The sequence below is a fragment of the Heterodontus francisci genome, chromosome 13 (assembly GCF_036365525.1).
Source record: "Heterodontus francisci isolate sHetFra1 chromosome 13, sHetFra1.hap1, whole genome shotgun sequence".
Taxonomy (NCBI): domain Eukaryota; kingdom Metazoa; phylum Chordata; class Chondrichthyes; order Heterodontiformes; family Heterodontidae; genus Heterodontus; species Heterodontus francisci.
Genome location: NC_090383.1, coordinates 104,661,227 through 104,678,512, shown reverse-complemented (window position 1 = coordinate 104,678,512; position 17,286 = coordinate 104,661,227). Strand labels below are relative to the sequence as shown.

Sequence of the window (17,286 nt, the reverse complement as noted above, 5' to 3'; positions counted from 1 at the left end):
ATCCATCTGAATTGGTCCAGCAATTCCCAGACCTCTGACAGTATATTTCTCCAACTGCTCACTTGGTTATATAACTGAAAGATATAAACCTGCAGTTAAAAATTAACTACAATTAAATGGCAGCCAAAAAAAAATTGATAAGTTAGGTAAACTGCACATATTGCACGGATCTGAATTGATTTTATCTTCACAGCAAACAACTTTTGTTGAAATTTGGATATGAAATGCACAATTTGAATTTAGACAACTTAAGAACTCTTGAATCTAATCTGTTGCATCTCCTAGGTGCTACTTGAGTCACAGGAGTGCACAAAGCAGCTGGCTTCTGTGTCTCAATGTGAGCCCTTTGGGACTGAGGAAGCCCTTGGCTCACAGCAAAAGGTTCTGAGATGGACCGGCTGTAGGCTGCAAGTCTTGTGCTGCTGCGTCAGCAACCTGGACATGCCTTTTTGTGCTACCCATGCAGATATCAGAAGAAGTTAGCAGGAAGTCACATATGTGCTGCTACTCTGAGAGATAGCATCATGATTTAAGCACATGGATACTATTTCTATAATACTGCTCACTAGTACTGGGGCGCAACCACCAATTTGTAGGAAAGCAGATTAAATGAAATCAATGAAGGCCTGCCTCATCCTCATCTACAACTGGTCACCAGATCTCTCTGGCAGCAGTTTGAGCATCCAACAAAGGAGCACAGATTTCTCAGAGGCCTTTGTCATGGAGACTGTGCCGCAGATGACCCTGGAGCTGTTACACAGTCAATGGTGGATCATTTCCTACATTTCCTACTTTTGCTGTGAATGGGCTCCTCCACATGAGCCACCAAAGCAGCACACTATCTGTTATGACACCCAGTGCCTACACTAATGTCTGAAGTTCTTCCAGTATGATTTATTTTTAAAATGCAAGATCCATGTGCTACTGATCAGCCATATCTTCATCTGAGACATAATGCCTCTAACCAATCCTCTAACCAACAACATCATCAGTTCACTTGTGCTCCATGTTTCACTCAGTGCACAGCCTCTGCTCCATCCCATTCACCAACTTTCCTGGCATGGATGTTTCTGCTACAGATGGATATTGTGAGTGAGGGAGCATGATGCAAAGTGGTGATACCACTGGAAACTGAGGGCTCTGTTTCTTCCTTTTGCCACGGTCTCTGGAGCTCATGTTATCACTTTCAGTTGAAGGAATACCGTGAGGATTTTATAGTATATTAACAATGAATTCAGGATGCAATAGGAAGAGAAGCTGAATGCCGCGACAAACAGTTAGCTGGCACATTTCTTCCTACTTCCCCATCTCTGACACTCTATAAGGTCTGTCTCACTAAGATCCGCAAGGCTGAGCCCTGAAAGAAGATCAGAGGCCTCAGGTTCTGGGCCCCTACTTCTTCTGTCGTCACTCTCTTCTGCCATTATGGGCTGTTGTTTCCTTGAAAAAGAAAGCAAAAAGTCAGAATTACCTGTCGTCCCTCGACATGCCGTAAACCAAAGTATCAGAATGCAGCCTGTAATGGGTGTGATGACAGGTGTGTGCAACAAGCAATTTCATTCCATGTGAGGCTTTTATGAGGGGAATACAGATAGGGATGTGAGTCAAGAAACACTTCCAAGTGATCGTAGGGGTGTAAAGGTGAGAGTGCTACTTGATGAGCATTGATGGTAATCATTTTAAGCAATTTAATACAGTGTGAGGGGAAGATTATTGTAAGTGACAGACATGCTTAGCATAGTGCATTCTTGGAGGTTTTGACTGGCTTCTTTTGCCTTACCAGATCTGGTATGGTTATGAAACTATTTTCCAGCACTGAGTAACCATGTATGATATATTTTTCTTGACACTCACTACCTTGACCACCTCCTTCCACTGGCCCTGAGCAGTTCTTCTTGGGAGACCTCCATTTTTCCATTACAAAAAGAGTCTTCTTTCGCAGCTTATCCTCCTGTAGCAGCACCTTTTTAACTATTCTGTGGGATGTGAGCACTGCTCGCATTTATTGCCAATCCCTAGTTGAAAAGATGGTGGTTGGGCTTTCTCTTGAATAGCTGCAATCCATGTGGTGACGGCACTCCCACAATATTGTTAGGTCAGGGGTTCTTGCATTTTGAGCCAGCAACAATGTAGGAATCTGATATACAGGATGTCAGGATGGTGTGTGCCTTGGGGGGAGGGGGTGGCGGTGAGGAGGGAGCTTGGAGCTGATGGTTTTCCCATGCACATGCAGCCCTTATCCTTCCAGGTGGTAGAGATCATAGGTTTGGGAGTATCATGCAGGCCCCCACCTGACAGGAATGAGACACAATAATTTCACCACATGAACATTGATTTTTAAACTGTTACTGGAGTAAAGAAAGAACTTGTTTTTGAAAAAATCACCACACCCTTGGCTGGAAAGACCTTTGCATAGTAACAGACAGTACTTGGAAAGGGCAAAGGGGCCACTCCTTGTTCCAATTTAATCCACAATAGACTTTTGATTACCAGATGTTGACGGTGGAGAGGCTAGCATTCCAGGTTAACTGCTAAGATGGCCAAATACACAAATGGACGTGGTCAGACCAGTTTAGTCACATGACTAACTGGCTGTTGGAGTTTTTTGAATTTGAACTTGCCACAGAGAATTTGAACCCAAAAAGCTCTTTGCTCTTGGACTGAGAACATCTCTCTCCTGTCTGCTCCCATCTCTTTCTCATGGAACTGAAGACCCATTGAAGCCACATGAACCGCAAGAGAGAAAAGTCTCCTACAATGAACAAGGTTTAAGAAGAATACTGGGCCCCAACAAAAAGTAAGACTATCTACAAAAGGACGACAGTGAGCTTGAAGCACAGTAACAAGAAACTCTTCAGATATTGCCACAAACTTCTCTACTTATTTTTTTAAAATCTTTTCTGTCTCTATTTGCATGTGCATATCGCATATGCATACTAGCATGGGACGCAGTGTGTATCTGCAGGCATTAACTGAATTAGAGTTTAAGTTTTAATAAATTTCACTTTTCTTCTTTAAACCTAAAAAAGCCTGTTTATGCTAATTTCTTTGCCTTATAATTTGAAAGTAGTGAACAAGGATTCACCAAAGGGGGAGCTCAAAACACGGTGTGTTTAAAATTAAACCCCTGTTACAATAAGAGCAAGTGAAGGCTGAGAAAGACCCCTAAACACCTTTCTCACCTGGCTGTAACAGAAATTTGGGTGCTAGCATCCGGAATTGACCCACAGACAAATGAGAGAAATTGAAAGTGGGAAGCCAAATTGTTCCCAATCAAAAAGAGCAAGATTAACACTGGTTTTCTTGTGGTTGTGTGTATTGAATACTAACATGTCTGTAACTGAAGCTAGTATCTCTCCAAGCCAGGGTGAAGTAACTTGGGATAAGTTAAAAATACTGTCTATGGAGGAGTTGAGAAAAATGGCTGAGCAGTGTGGGATCACTGTATGTGGCAAGGCTAGGAAGTCTGAACTCCTAAGGCTAGTGGCCAACCATTTTTCCCTTGAATCTGAAGAAACAGAAGCAGTGTTAGAAGACGATTCCGACAGAGTACTGCTAGCAAAGATGCAATTGGAACAAAGGAAACTTGAATTTGAGGAAAGAGAGAGGGAGAAAGAAAGAGCCTTCCAGATGGAACGTGAAGAAAAACAAAGACAGGAGAAAGAACGAGAGAGAGAGAGAGAAAGAAAGACAGGAGAAGAAATGAGAGAGGGGGAGAGAGAGAGAGAAAGAATATTCCGGAAAGAATGCAAAGAAAAAGAGTTGAAGCTGCTTGAGTTAACTAGGGGGTGACAGAGTAACCCCGGTGAAAGCATGGCCAATATGGAGGAGCAGAATTCAGGGCTGGGTACAAGATTGCTAAAACTCACTCAATTAATTCCAAAATTCAATGAGGAAGATGTGAAAGTGTTTTTCATGCCTTTTAAGAAACTGGCAAGGCAGCTAAAATGGCCAGTTAAGACCTGGTCTCTGTTATTGCAAAGCAAACTAACCACAAAAGTCCATAAGGTTTATTCCTTGTTGCCAGATGAGAGTTCATCAAATTATGAATTGACCAAAAATACTATCCTTGGGGCATTGAATTAGTACCCGAAACCTATCGCCAAAAGTTCAGAACCCTCAAAAAGCAAACTAATCAAACTTATCTGGAGTTTGAAAGAAGTAAGCAGCTGGCTTTTGACCAGTGGCTGAGGGCTCGAAAAATACAGCTCAGCTACGAGACTCTCAGAGAAGTAATTCTGTTAGAGGAATTAGAAACTCTCTCCCACTCTCAATAAAGACCCATGTAGAGGAACAGCATCATGGAGCCCGGCAAGCGGCCATTCTGGCTGATGAGTTTACTTTAATTTATAAGTCGGGGGGAGAACCTTTCCTAATCAGCCCCACAAATCCGAAAAGGACAAAGGGTGGGAAGGTGATCTCCGCCCAGGCAGTCCTGGGCGAGAAAGGAAAGCAGGAGACAAAGGGGGCTCTCCTCCAGCCAAAAAGGAAGGTGCTGTGAGCAAGCGTGAGACATGGAGACCTGTGTGCTTCCATTGCAATAAAGCAGAGCATTTAAATGCTGACTGCTGGGAACTAAAGAGGAAAGCAGTAGGGTTAATCAGGGCACACCTGCTCAGTGAAGACGGGGACCTGATGCAAAGCACAGCAGAACAAGCTGTGGCTTTAACTGCAGTAAGAGTGCAACCCAGAAAGCTTACTATGGCCGGTGCAGGAAAATTTAATAGGATTCCTGAAGATCATCAGGGTTTTGTGTCTGAAGGGAAAGTAACCCCATACTCCTCGAGTGCGGCAAATAAGCCCATAGTGATTCTCAGGGACACAGGGGCCACAAGATCCCTTTTACTGGGATTTGGCCTGACCTTTCCCCCAGAGAGTGCAGTGAATACCAAAACAGTAGTGAATGTTATTGGAGGGCAGTGTGTGCATCGGGTGCACCTGTAGTGTGACCTAGTTTTGGGACTGGAGACCATAAGGATTGTCCCTAGTTTGCCTGTGGATGGGGTGATCTGCTCCTAGTAATGATCTGGCGAGGGTGAAGGTGGTAGCTCCCCCAGTAGTGAAAGAAAGACCGCAGGAGATCAGAGAGACAGGGCCATGGCAGGAGACGGTTCTCTGCATGTTTCCTGAATGTGTAGTGGATCAAACCATGATCAAACCAGTTCCCCCAGAGGAGACTGCATTGGCACAGCAGGCAAATGACCATGAGGTCTGCCTGTCCGAGACTTTCTTTGGTAAGTTAGGAGACCCAGGGAATGAATTAAATGGATTTTCCCTAGCTGAGGCACAGTGAGCCGATCCAGTATTGCAAGAGTTAGCACGGGCTGCCCAGTCTGAAAGTGAAGCAGTGGGAGTCCCTGAAATTGCTACTATTTAAAGAATGAGGTACTGATGAGGAAATGGAGTTCTTCTCCCAGACCTGAGAATCAGGAGTGGACAGTAGTTCACCAGTTAGTGGTGCCGCAGAGGTACTGGGGAGAAATATTAAGAAGGGCCCACGAGACTATAGCAGCTGTACATGCTGGTATACGAAAGACCAAAGCCCACATAAGACAGCAGTTTGACTGGCCAAAACTCCACAAAGATGTGGTGGAGTACTGCAGGAGTTGCCAAATGTGCCAGGTTGAGGGGAAACCCCAATCTACAGTAAAACCTGCACCCCTGAATCCTGTACCAGTGTCAGGAGGACCCTCCAGCAGAGGACAGGCAGGCACACGGCTGGCAAAGTTTAGAAAGAGAAGGGGAAAAAGTGACCAAGACAGCAGGTTAAAGGGAGCCCAGGAGGAATCCCAGATGAAAACCCCTACTGTCTGGTCAGCCAACCCCGAGAAATTTGAAAAGTTAGACCCCACATCCTCCTATGTAAATGCAGACTCTAGAAGCACCCCACCAGAGTTGCTAACAGCATTTGCAGGAACCTGCAGAGACAAAGAGAGACCTCTAGGGGGCACTGAAATTGTGAGGGTGAGGCCTCACCGAGTCGAAGTGTCACAGGAGAGTGCAGTCAAGTCTGCACAAATACCTGCAAGTAGGAGTGTCCCAGAGAACAAGAGGGAGATTAACAAAGAATCCTCCCCCACTGTCAGAGAAAAAGGGAACCACCCATCCACTGAAGTCAAAAGTCTTTGCATAACTCTGAGAGTTCAGGATAGACCCACCCAGTTCTAACTCTCCTGAAAACAACATTACCTCAACAGGAACAAAACCCTAGGCAGTCATGGCAATGGGCAAACTGAAGAAAAGCTTCCCCAAAGAACCACATTGCTACTGGGATGCCAAAAGAGGGGAAATTAAAGCAGCACTGGCACCCAGAAACGACAATTCTAATAGGCTTTAAGATTGATGAATGAATGGAAATGAATGAGAGAAATGCATGTTTTTTCTTTCTGTATCGTATATTTCTCTCAAACCTTTTAATGAAATGCGCTAATTTTTTTCAAATCGCATTTCATTCCCCTGGGTGTGGAGGTATCATGCAGGCCCCCGGCTGTGTTTGCTGACAACGCTACCACTAGATGGTGCTGCAGTGGCGCCTGTGCCACTAAAACATCAAAGTCTGCGACGTCAGCAGCTGCCAGGACTAAGGATGGCGCTGCTCAAATAATCACACGAAGGTGACCTAAACACATGGCAGCACACAAGGGAGAGAGTGTGCAAGCGGGCGGGCTGGAGAGGGGGAGCAAGCGAGCGGGCCGGCCAGCTGGGGGTGAGAGAGTGGGCAGGCCGGGGGTGGAGAGAGAGTGGGCAGGCTGGGAGGGAGAGAGCGGGCAGGCGGGCTGGGGGGGGGGGGAGGGGGTGAGAGCGAGTGGGCGGGCCAGGGGGATGGGGAGGAGGAGACCACACCTGACGCCACCACCAAGGTTTTCGGCCGCGCTCTCCCCGCTTCCCTCACCGCAGCTGTCTGCACGCGTTACTCGATGACGTAATCTGCGGATGCACCAACCAGTCCTGACAATGTGGAACGCAGCGCATGCACAGAGGGTAGGTGACAATCTGTGCATGTGCGCAGATTGGCGCAGTCTGATGACGTCAGTTGCCAGCTGTGTTGTTGATAATCACTTTGTTTTTGAATTTGAACTTGCCACAGAGAATTTGAACTCAGAAAGCTCTTTGCTCCTGGACTGAGAACATCTCTGTCCTGTCTGCTCCCATCTCTTTTTCACAGAACTGAAGACCCATTGAAGACACAGGAACTCCAAGAGAGAAAAGTCCCCTACAGTGAACAAGGTTTAAGAAGAATGCTGGGCCCCAACGAAAAGCAAGACTATCTACAAAAGGATTACAGTGAGCTCGAAGCACTCTGATATTGCCTCAAACCTCTCTACTTATTTTTTTCTTCTGCTCTTTTCTGTCTATTTGCGTGTGCCTATCGCATATGCATGCTAGCATGGGGCGCGACATGTATCCATAGGCGTTAACTGAATTAAAATTTAAGTTTTAAGAAATTTCACTTTTCTTCTTTAAACCTAAGAAAGGCTGTTTATGCTCATTTCTTTGCCTTATGATTGGAAAGTGGTGAACAAGGATTCACCAAAGGGGGAGCTCTAAACACAGTGTGTTTAAAATTAAACCCTGTTACAATAAGAGCAGGTGGAGGCTGAGAAAGACTCCTAGGCACCTTTCTCACCTGGTCGTAACAGGGAGGTACTAACAAAAAGGGCTTGGTGACTTGCCAACATCCAAATTTACAAAACATAGGCCTCTGTGCCTCTCTGACATTTGGATAATAGAAGATGAGTTTTGAGCAGATGTACATACTGCTGGCCCACCTTTGAAAGAAAGGTTATACAGAATGAGAAGAAGACAGTTTATTATTGATCAGGAGAGGTTTTTGAAATGATTTACTTGACTAGCAATTACCATATGGACAGATGAACATGATTTTAATTTTAGTATTTGTGAGGATGGCTACTAATTTTCTAACTGCCGTTTTATTGTAAAATGTTACACATGGTGATGACATTGTCACACAATATGGTTTTGATATTGCATAGCTGATATCAGCTGATTCCTATTACTAAAATTAATTTTCCTTTGCAAGTAAATTTGAAGGAGCTCAAACCACACTGGATGATAATAAACCAATTAATATTCATGATGTCTCCAGTTGAAGTTTGCATTTAAATTTCTTCACATGCACAGTTCCCAACACAACCAAATTACAAGTTAGATTGATATATAATTCCGCATAAATGTTATAAAATACAAAGTGCATTATGAAGCCTTGTAGGATAAAATGTGTAGCCCACTTCGAACATTGATCATAAGTCTATGTGTTATCCAAGTCTGTTCATTTCTGCAATACAAATCATATCTAATTGGTCCTTATAATAAATACATCCTCTATAGATACAGAATGAAATGGCTTCATTTAGCATTAATATGGAATTTGAAGTTGTTGCACCATTTAACTTGCTATAGTCTGATACATGGATGTTCCACTGAAATTGGTGCTTTGCACAGCATCTGGAATTATGTGAAAATATTAGGAATTAATGGAGGAAATTCAGCTTTGAGAATATATTCCTAAGAAGGTAATCCTGCAATTACAGTAATTTTGAAAGAAGGAGGTCTGTATTCATCACCAGAGATTTTTAAAATCAGTTACAAAGAACCATAGTGAAGTCTGGCATGTTATCAGACTCTGTCATATACCTTGATCCTCTACAAGATACATTAGAAATTTAGTGACGCTTCAGAGAATAGGTAAATTCTTTTTAGTACTAAAAAATACTATTTTTGTTTTTGTTCATAACTTGTCTCTCAGCTGTATGATGTCAAAAAAGGGCTAGTGTGTCAGTAAAATGTCTTTTGGCAGTAAAGCATCTCTCATAGAGGATGAAAAGCACCATCCAAGGTGACCTTGTGCCGCTTTGTGCAGTAGTCTGTGCCATTAATTACCCAGCACTAGAATATTAAAATCATGTGATCTAATTTGCCAGCCAATGGTCACTGATCCCCCTGATAGAGTTCCACATTCTGAGAACTGAATATACATCAGTGCTCTGAGTGAGTGTAGCAGGGTTTTATAACATTGTGATTGCCTATAACAGCACTGATATTGATTCAACTGTGATCTAATACTTCTTGTACCCTTGGACTAAAACATTAAAAATGATTCAATAAAGGTAAAAAAAAAAGTTCACTGCAGTATCTAGTTGGCTGATTTCTTGTCCCTTCATATGGGAAACCAACTATGTCAGCAAGCTATTTGAATATGAGGCAAGAGTCATGTCCTCACCCTATGTCCATACATATGGATTTTCCTGAAAGAAAGTGTTCATTAATCAGAAGTAAGTCCCATGATTGAGTTTTCCCCTATTCTTCCTTAGCCAGGTTTCTGTAATGATTTGCAACACCCCGATATCATCCCAGCTGAAATCAGCTGACAGCACACACAGGCTTAGTTTCACCATTTCTCAGCTGGATCAATACATTTTAATAAGGCAGCCTTTTTGGTAGGAAGAACCACTTTGGTAGGAAGAATAGAAAAGCAGATTTTTTTAAAGGTGCGAGACTAGTAAATATTGGTATTCAGAGGAATTTGGGTGTCCTTGTACACAAATCACAGAAAGTTAACATACAGGTACAGCAAGCAATTAGGAAGGCAAATGATATGTTAGCCTTATTGCAAGGGGGTTAGGGGGTTGGGGTATAGGAGTAAGGAAATCTTGCTGAAATTATGGTGAGGCCAGATCTGGGGTAGTGTGTACAGTTTTGATCTCCTTACCTAAGGAAGGATATACTTGGAGGTGGTGCAATAAAGGTTCATTAGATTGATTCCCCAGATATGAAGAGAGATTGAGTACAATGGGCCTATATTCTGCAGAGTTTAGAAGAATGAGAGGTGATCTTATTGAAACGTATAAAATTCTTAGAGGGCTTGACAGCATAGATGCTGAGAGACTATTTCTTGGGACTGGAGAGTCAAGAACTCAGAATCATAGTCCAGGATAAGGGGTTCAGCCATTTCCAACTGAGATGAGGAGAAATGTTTTCACACAGAGGGTTGTGAATCTTTGGAATTCTCTACACCAAAGTGCTGTGAATGCTCAGTTGTTGAGTATATTAAAGAATGAGATCGATAGATTTTGGAAACTAAGGGACACAAGGGATATGGGGATAGGGTGGGAAAGTGGAGTTAAAATAGATAGAGGATCAATCAACATCTTATTGGATGGGAGAACTGGCTCGAGGGGCCCTATGGCCTACCCCTGCTCCTATTTCTTAGAAAAAAAAGAAAAGCACCTGCTTCATACTTCTGTTTTATATTTCTCAGCCATACTCAACTTGGAAAATGAAGAAATGAAGCAGGTGTGTTTAAGGTTTGCTTGCCACCTGGCATTACTGAGTGACTGCAAACAATTCCATGCTGATCTCAGTCACTGAGTGATAGTGAAAAAATATTTTTTCACAGGTGTCTGCTCAGCCAATGTTGTTTAATATTTGGTCCAAGTGTGTGGTTAGTAATGTCTTCAATAATTCACTTATTACGTGCACTGGATGATTGGAACTGAGCCATATAGATAGGAAGGTCCTATGTTTGATCTCTGGTCTGTGCTGAGTTAGTTTCTCTATCAGCATTGCATTAGGCTTCAGTGCTCTGGGTTAGGGAATGGGAGGGAGGGTTGGGGGGGGGGGGGGGGGGAGTGGGTTGGGGTAGGGAATCAACCAGGGTTTCCAGTCTTGTTATTCAGTAACCCCTGTTGGAAAGTGCAGACTTGGGTTTAAGGACAGGATCTGGCAAAGCAATGATTGCTCCCACAGTCAGTGGACACTGATTGTCTTGCTCCTGCATGAAAAATATTGAGATGATGGAGGGTTATTGGAACCATGCCCCGGCATGTCAACATTGATGGGAAAATAGAAGGAGAAAGAGAATTTGTCTTTAAACTACAGTATAGAATAGGAGAGGCGACTCACTCAGGGTGCTGATTTATCTTCTGTTGGGGAATCTCTGGGAGCATTAACTATTACCTTCAGTTTAAATTCCATTTGGAAATATTTAGATCTCTAGTCAAACAAATATTTCTACCTCTTCTCCAGAAGGAGATGAATTTTGCTGGCATGTAGTCCTTGTCATATCTCATGCATGAGTGTAATGAATGATGGTCGACTATTGTAGCAGGAAGTGTATCACGGCCCAATTTAGTCCAGGCCTTGCCCAGCAGCCATACACATGCATTCTGCAGCTGAAGTGAGGAATCCTGACTAACTTTCTCCTTTCCTAACCCAGGTTGGCTGAGGCCAGTTGTAACGATCCAATTAATTGCACAGGCTGAGAAAGCTCAAATAACTCAAGAACAGATGGGGGACCTTCTGGTCTGTGTGGTTTAGCACTATACTGGGCGTTGCCTCTACCTAATAGATCAGGGGAGCTTGAGTTATCAAATCTAAAAATAATGTTTTAAGAACCAATATCGGTAAATGGAGTTTGATTCCAATAGCAATAATGAATCTTTGAGCAAGGTATGGCCATGTTTAATCGATGGAGCTGCTCTTGCGTTGAAAATTTGCTTGAATGATTAAATTCCCAATATAATACGTAGCTTCTTGTCTAATATTACCCAATTATTATAATGATGTATTCTTAAAGTTTGGTGAAAATACGCTTTGTACTGCCTTTACTCAATAACTCGGCCAAAGTGAACAGTCTCAATAACGGCGCATTCCTTATTATTATACAGAATGGTCATTCCTCGAATTATATTTCCTTTTAAAATTCATTATAGCAAACATTTCTATAGCAGGGAGAATGTACAGGTACTGCGAGGTCACCCTCTCCTGTGATTTAGATCAAACCAGACCGTGTACAATATTAATCAGGCTGAATGTATGTCTTTGACTTTCTGACGCATTGAAGCTTTTTGCTGTTTTTAATACCGTAAACCATAAGGATCCTGTCTAAAAAGGAAGTGTCAAGCTACTCTTAATAAATCTCTATTTAACGAGTCGGAAAGGTAAAGTTTATCATTCCACCTTTGGGTACCACAACCAAAGTAAGTACAAATTGATATGGTTCTATTTATCCCCACATACTGTGCTCTTTAAAACTTGCCTTACCTCCTAAAACTGACATCTCATTCAGTGGATTCGTCGAGTTTCCTCCCAGAATGTTAATTTTTAAAGTAAAGAGTTTCAGAAAACAGGACAAATAAAAAATCAATCAAAGCACCAAGGTCGGAACGTATAAAAAATATTTGTGTTTTAAAACGAATTGAAGGGTAACGCTTAAACCAACTGAAATCTGTATATTCTGACTAAAGTAAACTCTACAGAACCCCATCTTGGTGTCAATTACACAGCTAGAATGGAAGCTTGTGAGGAAATATAAATACAAACTTATTTATATCTCTATAATGAATAAGCAGATATATAGTTAGACCACCTCCAGGCGCGTATCCATTGTCTCTCGAGATAAGGAGGCCAAAGATAGTTAGAAAAGTACATAGATAAATAGCCACGTACATAAACATAGATGTACAGATACCGAAAAGCTAAATAAACGGACACGCATATAAACGAATACATACAGAGAAAGAAACTTGCAGAACAAGGAACATATTAAAAACACTACAGCCTCAATCAAAAACCTGATAGTTGGGAAAAGGAAATTATCTAATACCAGATAATTTATTTTTCATTTACATTGGGTGGGTTTGTTGAGAAAAACTCCTGAGTATGGCATATGTTTACATATATTGTTTAAAATTGATAGTTTCGGCATAATTGCAGTATTAATGTGGTTATTTTTATACAGTTTAAATTGTGCTTCTGTTTGTTCGTCGTTTGTGTGTTACTATAAAGAGCCAGTTAGTTATTGTGTAGGAACACAAGAAATAGGAGCAGGCCATTCGGCCCCTCGAGCTTCCTCCTCCATTTAACTAGATCATGGCTGATCTTCTACCTTCAAGCCATTTCCCCGCATTATCCCCATATCCCCTGTTATCTTTAATATCTAGAAATATATAGATAACATCACTCCATCCTGGCGGCTCTGTGATTGTTTAAGGTCCATGAGTAGTCAATATTTTGACTCTGATATACTTTGGAACAAGTGCTGTGAGTATGTTCCCTCAGAAAATAGAACTTTCCAGTAAACGTTTCACCAAAGCCCTACTAACATTTATAAATGTAATTTAAAATAGCGTTTAAACCTCTTTTAAAATACTTCAATACCAACTGAATTAATTGCTCTATTAATATAGTGACATTCTGTCAAATATTAGCGTTTAAAATTAGTCGTAATTAACCGTGCCGCTAATAGCATCTGAAAATGAATTGCTCGAGAAATGTTGAAATGTCCACTTTACCTGAGATTGGGTCGGTTGCACTCGGCGTTAAATACCATTGCTATCAATAAACGATGTTAATTTATTTACGGTCTATTTTGAGGGTTTCTTCAATAGAAACACCTCAGACATTTTTAAATAGGTTTAATGTTAGAAAAAACTTTTAAACTATCTCAGGCCCTGGTTCAGTGATAGACGAACAGCCTCCTTATTTAATAATCTGTTATTCGAATGTTGGTCTTCTAAAATTTAATGTATAAGTTTATAATGTTGCAGTCTGCAAGACATAGCCAATTATTTATACATCTATAAATGGGCCCTATCCTTTGGACCTCAATCACAGCTCCGTACCCAGGCCCTGTACTCAGCTAACTCGATAAGGCAACGCTTTGCTTTCAGGGACACCTTTAACATTTACTCTGTATTACTTCACCCGACCTTTCCTCTCGTGATGTTTTGATTTTTTTTTAGTTTCCGTGTTTCTAGATGCAGTTCAGAATCACACTGCGGTTGACTGCTTTACTGTAATCATTCAACGTCACATTTCCCTGCATAAACGTTGTCATCACATTTATATCAGATACTCTGGAATATTTGTCACGATCCTGTTACTTTCATTTTTGCCTACTGGTGAGAAATACGCCACAAAAGGAGGACGACGTTTATCTGTCTAACCGTGTGTAATTTATTTGTAATTGTAACATGAGAGATTATCGAAATTAATGCTCCTTATTATTCTCACTTACAAATGTGCTTTCTAGTGTCCTATTTTTAATCATTTTTTAACAACTGAATGTTTCAATATCACAAGAGCAGTCTGAAACTCGTAACCCAAAGTCATCCCATAGAACTCATGCATCGTTGCTCATAAGCAGCTCCACTCTCTCAGCTTTTGCAATTTATTAGGTTTAATCCTATGCTTTTTGGTGGTGACTGAACAATAAGAAACTGACGCGCAAACCATTTGTTTCCACCCGTTTCTTGCGCTTGGTTGTCGCAAAGGAGAGTCTTTCCTTGGAAAGGACGTTCGCTGATTCCACTTCTTAATCACCATGCTCACAATACTTTTAGTGACACCGGACGAGTTGCTATTGCTGTCTACTGTTTCGGTGGGTTTGAAAAATGAACATTGACTTTCCTTTTTTAAAAAAACCACAAAGGCACAAACTCTTCCATCAATAAGAGGTTTGGAGAAAGCCCAGCAGCGCTGACCCACGACCGAGCGTTTCTAATGAGCGTCCGAACCGCCACTTCCGAACCCCAATTAGCACCTAACAAAGAACTTTGTTAAATACTTTCCCACCCAGGGCCGTTTTGCAGTGTTTTACTTAGTTTTGGTTCACTGATCTCTCTCGACTAAATTGTTGGGTCTGTTAACGTACACTTTAACAGCGCAGCACAACAATAACCAGATGACTTCTTGGGATTATTGACCTGAACAAGAAGACTTTCCACTTCCATTAATTACAAGGGAATACAAACAGTAAAACTGTAGCCGAAAAACTGCAATAAATGTATCAATTTGACGATTGCTATCCGCAGAATCTCTCCAACAGAGAAAAGAAATCACGAAAGGTATGACAAGGGACCCAAAAAAATTGTTTTTAGGTTTTTAAATCGGTTTGTCTAACCCTTATTTGTGCTTATCTACACTGTCACCGTCCAGACGTCGCCGGTGTTTTACCCATGTCAAAATAAAAACAAGGTAAAAGAAAAACCGTTGGATAAATGAGATAAGAGCGCAATGAGTGATAATCGATCCATTACCTGCATAGCCTGGTATCCTCTTTCCTTTCCTAATCCACCTTTTAGACCGTGTTGGTCACTTTCAAATCAATTTCAGAGCCCAAATAGATACACACCATCTTTAAGCTGATTGGCTTGAAAGAGGCGGGTTAAAGAGTCTTCCACTCAAACTTGATTGGACATCCATTGGAAAAAATGTTGAAAGTAACTTATTGATGGAGGCGTTGCTTCCCGACTCCACACCCCCTCCCCTCTCCCGAGTTAATTACCTGTTTTGATGCAGGTTGTCCCGCTCTGTTCCTCGCCAAGTATCTTCTTGCCTGCAACGTTCCGATCGCTCCACCGTGCTCCCATTGACCTCTTTTAATTATTTGAACGAGAAAGAGAGGCGAGGATTAAAGAAGGAGCGCGTGATGTTGAGCATGGGAGATCAGAAGCAGCCGAAAATGGTTCCGAAGTCCACCTCTTTTAGTATCAAGAGCTTGCTGCTCCCCGAAGCTGTTCAACAAAGTGACAACAATCTGAACAACAGAGCCGGGCTCCAGAGCGTCAAAAATGGGGACCCTGAGAACGCGGCTACCAAGTCTGACTTTAAATACCAGGACAATTCGGAGACACAAGTTGCTGCAGAGGAGGATGATCACAAAAAGGACGACAAGAAACACGGCAAATACGATAAGCCGCCTTTTAGTTATAACGCTCTGATTATGATGGCAATCCGACAGAGCCCCGAGAAAAGGCTGACTCTCAACGGAATCTACGAGTTCATTATGAAGAATTTCCCTTACTATAGGGAAAACAAGCAGGGCTGGCAGAACTCGATTAGACACAACCTCAGCCTCAATAAATGTTTCGTCAAAGTGCCCCGGCACTACGACGATCCCGGAAAAGGGAATTACTGGATGTTGGACCCGTCGAGCGACGACGTGTTTATCGGCGGGACGACGGGGAAACTGCGACGGAGATCGGCCACGTCGAGGGGCAAACTGGCCTTCAAAAGAGGGCTTCGTCTTTCGCCGTCCGGACTGGGGTTAATGGACCGGGGCAACCCCTTGTATTGGCCGCTCTCTCCGTTTCTGTCCTTGCACCATCCCCACAACAGTCTCAATTACAGCAGCGCTGCCTCTAGTTTTTTGAACCAAGCTCCCACGTACAGCTCATTGCTTTCCGGCTGTGGATCTGGGGTCGATCAGATGGCTAGCGGGGACCTCTCACACCCGTTGTTAAGGGGATCCGTACAGTGCGGTTTGGCCAACGGATACACGGTAAACCCTTGCTCTGTCAGCTTACTGTCGGGACAGGCTGGGTACTTTTTCCCGTCTCTACATCACTCGCAGTCAGTGCAGCACCAGAACGGACCGGGGATGGGGAACCCAGGGGCCCCTTCCAGTTCTCCTCCAGCAACCTCGGCTCTCATCACCGAGACCCTCAGACCGTCTCTTTCCACTTTCCCGTCCGGACTCGCCGCTGGATTTACCAGCTACCTGTCACAGCAGAACGGAGGGGCTTCTAGCAATTCGTTTTTGCACTGATCTAGGCCCAGGACGTGACAAACAATGCTATGCAAAACTACAGCTGCACCTTACTTCAGGAAACCTGTGCTGATATATCTGCTAGATTATTATATCTGGTTTTAGGCGAAAATTGACTCTGACATGCTGCGGAAAAATCATTTTAAAAAGTCTCAAGGCTGTAGTTTCATCCTGTAATAATAATCTTAATGTCGAAGGTACCTTGCACACGTGCTACTGCAAACAGCGAAAAAAAATACTCATGCCTTCTTTTTATAGTTTAATTGGAAAGAGAGGAAAACAATGCAACCGGTTTGCTTTGCAATATTAACGCTATCCAAAGGGAAAATGTTACCTTTAGTCTGAAACCCGGGCTTCTCTTTAACCAAAGGTAACACAATTGCATAATCCTAAATACTATCCAAATGTTTGGAGTAAGTTTGTTTTATTTCTTTTGAGGGTTCAACACTATTTATTATTTATAAAAATGTACATATGTGTATTTATAATTTAATAAGTTACACAATAATGCCTCCCCAGCATTTTAGGTTATTTAATTCTCTTGTGCTAATTAACTATCTTGGAAGTAGTAACAAATGTGATGACATTTTATTTTTTGTATCCCTATCTGAAATGGTTGCACCATTCATTTTATTACTCACTATAAAAGCGCCTTAATAAACACAAACAGGGTTTCTGTCAAACTTGGGCCGCTGTGAAATATTTATTGCTTCTTC

At 42.3% G+C, this 17,286-nt stretch overlaps 1 protein-coding gene across 1 annotated transcript; it reads left to right on the top strand.

Moving 5' to 3' along the window:
- Positions 1–15,373: 15,373 nt before the first annotated feature.
- Positions 15,374–16,851, top strand: LOC137376140 (forkhead box protein G1-like). Its single transcript, XM_068044156.1, has one exon. It carries the CDS (start codon positions 15,452–15,454, stop codon positions 16,568–16,570), a length of 1,119 nt encoding a protein of 372 aa, XP_067900257.1. The 5' UTR covers positions 15,374–15,451; the 3' UTR covers positions 16,571–16,851.
- Positions 16,852–17,286: the final 435 nt, after the last annotated feature.